Source organism: Rattus rattus, chromosome 1 (assembly GCF_011064425.1).
Source record: "Rattus rattus isolate New Zealand chromosome 1, Rrattus_CSIRO_v1, whole genome shotgun sequence".
NCBI classification, from domain to species: Eukaryota; Metazoa; Chordata; class Mammalia; order Rodentia; family Muridae; genus Rattus; species Rattus rattus.
Genome location: NC_046154.1, coordinates 261,257,549 through 261,266,453, shown reverse-complemented (window position 1 = coordinate 261,266,453; position 8,905 = coordinate 261,257,549). Strand labels below are relative to the sequence as shown.

Below are 8,905 nucleotides of genomic sequence, written 5' to 3'. Positions count from 1 at the left end.
TAAAAACATCAGCTGCAACAAACTTGGTAGCCATCCAGGGCTCAGCTAATTTGCACTGAGCAAAGTTGGGGAGGGGACTCTGTGGGAACTGCTTCCCAGGAAGAGCACTTCTGCCTAGAAAGAACTTTTCTCTAAACTTCCCAGCTTGCCACACAGCAAAGCCATGGCCCCCAATCTGTCAAATCCTTTCTGAGAATGTTGCACCAACCCTGTCTCCAGGAATCCCCTGCCCTCTCCCAACACAGGAAAATCTCCTGAGCTCCCCAGACACCCCTTCCTCGAAGGTTCATGCCTCCTTCAGGAACCCTGCTTCTATCATTCCAAAATGTCCTTTCTCTGTGGGCCCCATTTCTACAAAAGCTTGACATCCAATAGACATTACACAAGATCAATTGCAAATGAAGTTTATTATGCAGAGACCCAGACCCCAGCACTCAGAAAGCAGAGTCCATTCAAGAGGCTATGTACAAAAAAGCATAGTTCCCTAGACCACTGTTGGGGGGTGGAATAGGGAGGCTACCCTGGGGTCCTCAGGACACCACTATCGGGGAGGGACTGCCAGGCGGACAATGCGAGAGACCAGGAACGGGACGCGGTTGAAGACGCACTTGGACAATGCAGATTCTTGCCCAGAACACAGTGAGTATCTCTGACTCAACTGTTAGGAGAGATCTTTTATCACCCCCTCTCGAAAAGAAAAAGAAAATGACATCATTGGTGGATTACAGATATTGGGGTTGATCTGAGTTAGAGACACAGCTGACATTCTGGAAATCAAAGAGTAGAGAGAGGACCCATTTCTATCTAAAGGAGAAGGTCACGCCGGAGCTGCAACCTTCCCCGGACCCAGAACCACCCCTTTCAGAGCCGGACACTGCCCCTCCAGAGCTGGAGCCTCCTCTAGAGCCTCCTCCAGAGCCGTATCCTCCTCCTCCAGATCCTCCCCTGGAGCCTCCTCCAGATCCTCCCCTGGAGCCTCCTCCAGAGCTGGAGTCACCTCTAGAGCCCCCTCCAGAGCTGTATCCTCCCCCTCCAGAGCTGGAGCCTCCTCTAGAACCTCCTCCAGTGCTGTATCCTCCTCCTCCAGATCCTCCCCTGGAGCCTCCTCCAGAACTGTATCCGCCTCCTCCGGATCCTGATCCAGATCCTCTGACACCAGAGCTTCTGCCTCCAGAGCCATAGGTGCTTCCTCCTCCTCTTCCTCCGTAAGACCCTCTCCCTCCTGAACTTTGACCTCCGGAGCCAAAGCCAGCCTTAGATGCCACAGATGAGGAGATGGTGCTGCTTGTCACGGCTGTAGGAGAGAAGGCATTAACCCAGAGGTTCTGACCACCCTTCCCCTCCTCTACCCCAAAAGGCAGGTGAATACCCCACTACGTACAGACAGACACATTGTCGCTGAAGTCTCCAGACATCCTGTCAGGGAGAGGAAGGAAAGGATTTGTGAGTGGGCATCTGGATTCTGCACGGATTGACAAGCTTTGCGACGTCTACCTACTAACAGCCTTCAGTTTGGCTACTTGGGTCAGCCACACCTTCTATGATGACAGAGGTGATGACAGAGGTGGCGACAGACCCCACACTTGTCTACAGCCTGACTCTCAGTCCATGCTGAGGTCTTACGCCAGTCAAAACAAACATTGCACTGTAGATCCAGAGTGGCTGAAAAGCCAAGTCACTTCCAACTGCCTATCCCAGTTTGTACTTACAGCTCAGAGAATCTGCTATCTGGAGTCCATGCCACACCCAACATTTCAAAACAAGGCCACGCCGTGCACATTCAGCAGAAAGAACTGCTGTCAAGCTGCCTACTTTTCCTGGGCTCCCTGCCTCCCGTTTCCAATGAAGCCTTGGCTGTTCCAACCCAGATTACAATGTCTGCCAGCTCCTTCATGCTCACAGGAGACATTGCCTCTCAGACAAACATGTAGCAGTCACTTGGAAAAGGCAGCTCCTCTGTCATGCTGGCCGCCGACACCCAGGGCTGCTGATACCAAGGGTGTTTCCCCTTCCAACAGCTCCAGCCACCTTAAGGCCCTAAGGATGCTGGTGACAACATAGGCAAAGGACTCTCCTTAAAGCAGTCAAATGATTCTGTTTGTCATTATAGAAGCCTTAAAAGAACAAAGCTTGTTCCTCCAACACAATTGATGCCACATTGCCATTCCAAATCATACCATGGTGGGGAGGGGAGCTAGTCACCCTTCAGACTTAGAGACAAACACTTCAGCCTGTCTACCCATGTTCACGTCATTTTGTGTCTCTTTAAAAGACCAGGATGTTTAAATGTCTGGTGCAGGCCCTGCTTATCACTCTGTACCCCTTAGAGAACAATGCCGTTGCTCTCATCGTGAAAGTGTGCTTAGGGAAGCCTGTTGACGCCCTTCTCGCTAGTCTGAGGCCCTGCCTGGAGAGTTTAGACCCTGATACCCTCCCCAGCAGTGCCCCTCACCTGCACTCCTCCCCCTCCAGCAGCTTCCTGTAGGTGGCGATCTCCACATCCAGGGCCAGCTTGGTGTTCATGAGCTCCTGGTAGTCCCGCAGCAGCCGAGCCAGGTTCTCTCGGCCCTGCTGCAGGGCCTCCTCCAGGTCAGTGAGCTTGCCCCTGGCATCTTTGATGGCGTGCTCCCCACGCTGCTCTGCATCTGCAATGGAGTCTTGTACACCCTTACACTGTGAGAAAAGAAGAGAAGGCTCCGTTTGTACAGAGTGGGGTCAGGCTACCAGAGGGCCCTTGACCCTCCCAACACAGGTAGTTCTGCTGCCCGTTGAGCAGACTGTGTCCCTGGCAATCAGCTCCAAGGACCAGGTCCAGCTTGCACCAGCCCGTTCGCCACCCTTCTGTGAACACAGTCGTCACAGCTGGTGTCTAGGGGAGGCACCATGCAGGAGCAGGAAGCTATGTCTACCATCACCACAAGCCCAACCAAACCAGAGTTTGCTTTGTTTGCCGTTGCTCCCTTTAAGTCAAACGATTCTTTTCCTTTGCTGATGTTCACTTCAGAATATTTCTTGAACTATTCTAAAAGTCTAAAAGCATTGGTCTGGAGGAAATTTGGATTGGAGTGAACTAGATTAGAACTTCTCAGAGGGACAGGGAGAGAGACAGAGAGACACACACAGAGAGACAGAGAGAGACACACACACAGAGAGACAGAGAGACAGAGAGAGACTGACAGAGACAGAGACACAGAGACAGACAGACAGAGACAGAAAGAGACAGAGAGACAGAGAGAGACAGAGGGAGACAGACAGATAGACAGACAGAGACAGAGACAGCGACAGAGAGACAGTGACACAAAAAGAGAGAGGAGACAGAGAGAGAGAGAGAGGGAGAGAGAGAGAGAGAGAGAGAGAGAGAGAGAGAGAGAGAGAGAGAGGAGTCCCACCTGCTTCTTCACATGTGATATCTCCCCTTGCAGCCTCTGGATTGTTCGGTTCAACTCACTGATCTCCATCTTGATCTCTTTCAAGCTGTCCCCGTGTTTCACAGCAGTGACCTGGAGTTCTTCATACTGATGAGGAAAAAGGCAGATGCTTCACAGGGAAGTCCAACTGAGGAAGGCCTAGCCTGAGCTAAAGAAGGCTGGTGACAGGCATGGTCAATCAACCTGACCATGACATCTGTATTCACAGCTGATGAGAACTCATCTCACATGGCCCAAAGGATCTAGTGCTACTCTCTGTGCCGCTCAGCTTCCATTAGACGGACACTCCGGTACCCTTCCTGGATGTGACCCACTTAGGGAAGCTCAGCTGCGGCTCGCTGTGTCCCCCCTGACTTGCCTTGCTGTGGTACAGCTCCTCTGACTCAGCCTTGCTCTTGTGGGCGATGATCTCGTATTGGCTCTGAACTTCAGCAATGATGCTGTCCAGGTCAAGGTTCCGGTTGTTGTCCATGGACAGGATGACATTGGTGTCGGTGACATTCTGCTGTAGCTGGGACAGTTCCTACAACACACAGACTGATTGACCATCATGCTCTGCCCCCCTCACCCCCCCTGGCCACAGAGAGCAAAAGGCCTCCTTTCCCTGGCATTGAGGAAATAAGGAGGCTAAGCCCTGTGTGTGAAAAGTGGTGTCACCACAGGACTATCGTCAGGATGGCAATGGTGACAGAAAGGTGTTTATGAACATTCTAGTAAAACACCTTCGACACCATGCCAATAGATTCCAGAAAGAATCTGGTCCATAGCAGATGCCTCAAAGTTTCCTTCCTGTCTCAGAAGTGGGCTGGGAAGGGAGCAGGAGACATGAGGCATTTTAGCTTCTGGAATGCAGTGAACACAGGGAAGCCCTCTTCCAAATGGATCTGGGCACCGGGGGCTGGAGGAAAGAGAAGTTGACCTGGTATTTCCAAACCTCATTCAACATCAGAAGAAGAAATTTCTCTCCCCCTAGCCCTGCCCTAGGGAAGCATCTTGGAGGACTGCAGTGGTTTTATTGTGTTGAAATCAGCAGACTTCTCAACATTGGAAAGGACATTTTTAGTAGGAAGTAAGGGTCTGTTGGGGACAGCATCCTTTACCGTGTCGTAGAGTGTTCTCAGGAAATCGACTTCCTGTGTCAGTATCTCCATCTTGGCCTGCAGCTCTGTCTTGTCCATGTAGCAACTGTCCACGTCCTGAGAAGAAGGATCCGACCCACCATGAATGGCCACCTGAGTGGATCCCAGCTTCTGAGTGGATCTGAGTGCCTCCACCCACTGCGTGCTGGTTAACTACCCTCGGATATCCCAGCACTTCCAGATGAGCTGTATCTCCACTGAGCCTCATTTAGCATACGCATCTCCTTGGGGGAATTCATGCCCAGATCTACCATTCACACACTCCAGCATCGTCAGAGCTTACATGGACAGAACATGACCAACGAGTCTCCCTCCTGCCTTGAAGACATGGTGAGCTCCCCTAATAAGTGATATGGTTTCTGCGCCTTTCCACCATATTCACACCTCCCATCCTACCTGCCCATCCTGAACTTACACGGATTATTCTCCAAAACCCTTGTGGGACCTAGGCTAACACTTTGTGGCTTTCTAGCTCAATCCTTGATGAGCTTAACTCATTCATAAGCAGGCGTTATAAAGAGCCCCATTCCTCCTGTGCTTTTGAGAAGAATAAAGTGCCTTCTTTTCTTTTCTTTTGGCATTTTTTCCCTGACAGTCTTTAAGTAGATCATTGATGAGGGGGTGATCTCCCAAACACAGCAAGCAACTTGGAACGTCGCCTGTGGAAGTTAGAACTCAGAGGCCCCAGTTCTTCTCATGTCACAGCTCCTGACATGCCCCTAACCTAACTCTGGCTGTGTGCCTCACAGTGACTTCTTAGTGGCCCCCTCTCTTGACATAGTGAGATGTGAAGCAGTCCTATTCCCCACGGGCCCAGGGTAGTCTCTCGCTCACCTTTTTGATGGTCACGAAATCATTCTCCGCAGACGTGCGCTTGTTGATCTCGTCCTCGTACCTGTTGAGCCCCCAAAAGACAACTGCGGTTAGGATAGTCCTCCCCCCCCCCTTTTCTACTGAAAAAATTAAACTCTCTTTAAATGCCCAGATTGAAAATATGAAAATCTGAAATGAAGGCACTTTTCTATTCATTAACTCAAGCATGTATGAGCACCAGATCCCTGCCTCCTTGGCACCTCAAAAAAGGTGCCCCTACCATACCACCTTGGTGTACCAGCCCAGGCACTACTGAGAGATAAGAGAGTGGGGAAAAAAAAATCCATCTCCACTTGAGGTCTCCTCTGTCACCTACTTCTTCTTAAAGTCTTCCACGAGATCCTGCATGTTGTTCAGCTCTGAATCCTGTGAGTTCCTTTCCGCAGTTAGCCTGTCCACCTGCTTCTTGAGTATGCCAATGTAGGCCTGGAAGACGGGGTCCAGGTTGGTGGTACGGGTGCCTACATCCAGCTGCTGCAGCAGCTCCCATTTGGTGTGCAACACCTGGTTCTGCTGCTCCAGGAATCGCACCTACAGCAGCCAGAGGAAGAATACAGGAGGCGGGGGTCACCTTTCACACCCATGAGCTACTCTTACTCCAAGAACCTTTGGTGCCACTCTGGTGGATGTAGAAGTCACAAGACTTCACCCTCACTATCCAAGGGGGGCTGGGAAACACCGGGCAGAGCTTCTGAGCTCCCCAACATCACACATGGCAGTTCTGTAGACTTCTAACGAAGCCTCTGTTCCTCTCCACGCTGAACTCTCCTGGTTCATGCTCACTGCTTTGCACCCAGCTCCTCCCCAGACTCCAGGCATTCTCCTCCTCCGTTCTAACACCCTTCCAAAGCCCTATAAATTCTGGACAAAGGAAAGAAAGCAGGCACCTGCTGTCCCAGCAGCAGACTGCAGCAAATAAGAGAGTCCTGGGGACAGGCAGGGCTCCTCCTCTGAGTTTTAAGAGCCTTGTAAAATCCTGTCTAATTCGAGGCAGAGGAACCAATTCAGCAACACCCCAAAGTGGCACCCATAAAAAGTTTATGGGTCGCCAAAATGAGCTGATTCTTTGGAAGACTGGAATTTTATTCAACCCCAAACATATTCCAAGTATAGATCCCTGGGGTTTATCAGCCTAATTAACAGGAGTAACAAAAACTATCCTTTCTCAATATTATTTTCCAATCCTGCCGTCGCCTGACCTGACCTGCTCTGTCATTACTTGCCTATTTCGGCTTTTCTATGAGATCAGAAATCTCTATAAATAGCATTTATTTGGACTGAAAAATAGAATAGAAAGAAACTGTTGAAGAATATGTAGTCCACAAGACCAGCATCTCTCCTATTTGGAATTTGCAAAGTCCCTTGGCTACGGTGGCCTCATCAATGACTCTTGAGGGAGAGAATCTATCCTTTCCTTTTCAGCCAGCGCAGCAATTGCAGGATCCCAGCGTCTCATCACGGAAGATGCGGCCGCTCCCACTCACCGTGTCAATGAAAGAGGCAAATTTGTTGTTGAGGGTTTTGATCTGCTCCCGTTCCTGAGACTTCACGTTCTGAATCTCTGGGTCCACTTTAACATCAAGAGGCTGCAAGAGGCTCTGATTGACAGACACTTCATGGATGCCTCCACCGGGGAATCCTCCAGGGCCCCCAAAACCTCCAGGGCCACCTCCAAAGCGTCCTCCGCCAAATCCACCGCCTCCGAAGCCGCTGCCACCTCCAAAGCCGCTGCCGCCTCCGAAACCGCTACCACCTCCAAATCCTCGGCCTCCTCCAAAGCCAGAGCCACCTCCGAAGCCACCGCTGCCTCCGAAGCCGCTGCTGCCTCCGAAGCCACCGTAGCTTCTCCCACCAAATCCACCACCGTAGCCAGCCACGCTACTAGAGATGCTCTTGTACCCTCCAAGACCAACAAGACTCTGACTGCCAAAGCCACCTCCACCAGAGCCTCCTCTGCCACCACCGTGGCGGCTCAGGCAGGAGAAGCCGGTAGTCGATCTCCGGCTCCCTCCAGAGACCACAGCTGAGCCACTACTGAAGCCCCTGAATCCACCGCCTCCTCCTCCGCCTCCTCCTCTCCGGGACTTGCAGGAGATCTGGCAACTCATGATGGTTGGCTCAGCAAGACAAGTGACCGTTCCTGAGCAGATCCAAGGCTGGAGACTAAACTGTGCTGTAGGAGACTCACAGGGTCCCTTATATACCTGCCGACTAGGTGTTGGTGAGCTTGGGCGTGGGCCCACTTATGCATGGGTTTGGTTCGCCTGGAAGCTATTCTTGGTGAGTGATTATCAACCTAATGGCCATTAAAATATCTACTAATCAGCTCCGACCCAGAACCTGCTTTGATTTGCGGACGGCTCCGGTTTATCTGCGCATCTGTCATGCAATTTGATTTCTGTAAAATCATCAGAAGAGGAGATTAGTATTTGGGTTTCCCAACTTGGAAAAGAAATGTCCTGAAGGTTGTGCTGCTCCCTGTTGTGGACCGACCCATGGGAAGCTGGCCACCGCCCAGGCCTGTGTGGGCTTCCTTCCCATCTTAGCTTGCCAGGGAGGGAGGTCCAGCATGAGACTCAGAGAGCACACACTCCAGATTTCCAGCTCTCCTGCCTCTGTGTGGCCCGGGAGGGGGGGGGGTCACCACAATGGTGGAGAGAGCAGCCTGTGCTTACGGAGAGAAGCTGGGCTCCGATGCTGTAAAGCTGCAGCCACTTTATCAAAGCATCTCGGCCCCTTTCTTCCCATGCCGCATCAAGCATACAGATAGCCAACCACTGGGGAGGGGATCATATTGGGTCCTGTCACCAGGAACTTTTATGACCTTCAACTCCATTAGGGGACAAAGAACAAAAGGAAGAGTTCTGTCCTTAAGTCTATACGACTCGGGATGCATGTGAACGTGTTGCTTTGAGATCCAAGTGTGGATCAACTCGGTTGCTCAGAAACCGTGCGCTGCCTTGTGATTCCGAAGGCGTTAAGAATGCAGGCTCTTCACTGACTTTCAAAGGTGGGTGAGCTTGGGAGAACCCAGACGGTCTATCCAAAGTTGCCAGCCACACAGAACACTGTCGACACCAAATTCAGACACGGTTTCTCCTGTCCGGATGGTTATGCATATAAGACAGACACTGTGGAGAAATAGAAGGAACTCAGAGTCAGAGACTCTGGATTTAAAATCTCAATGTTGTCATCGTTCTGGCTGTGTGACCTTGAATGAAACTTTGAGTCACTGTTTGCTTTAGCTGTAGGGTAGAAAGTTGGTTTGTAATGTCTTCATAACCATGCTATCGTAAACGTTAAGTGATGTTATTTTGAGTGAGACAAAGATATTTTCCTTTCCTTCCAACCTCAGGGTGCTTGTCTCTCTTCTAAAGGCCTAGGCCACGCTTTCACTGTGATTGAGAGAAACGGCATTGGATAATTCATGTCGTTCTGTGAGCCTCGGTTGCTCAGTTCCTCACC

The 8,905-nt window shown here is 51.0% G+C and overlaps 1 protein-coding gene across 1 annotated transcript; it reads right to left on the bottom strand.

The window, feature by feature from the left end:
* Positions 1-388: 388 nt before the first annotated feature.
* On the bottom strand, positions 389-7,548 carry Krt2 (keratin 2). The gene is made up of 9 exons (XM_032884851.1): positions 6,925-7,548; positions 5,757-5,971; positions 5,402-5,462; positions 4,529-4,624; positions 3,787-3,951; positions 3,390-3,515; positions 2,453-2,673; positions 1,382-1,416; positions 389-1,294 (listed from the first exon to the last, which is right to left on the bottom strand). Exons 1-9 carry the CDS (start codon positions 7,546-7,548, stop codon positions 801-803), a joined length of 2,037 nt encoding a protein of 678 aa, XP_032740742.1. The 3' UTR covers positions 389-800.
* Between the last annotated feature and the right edge of the window lie 1,357 nt (positions 7,549-8,905).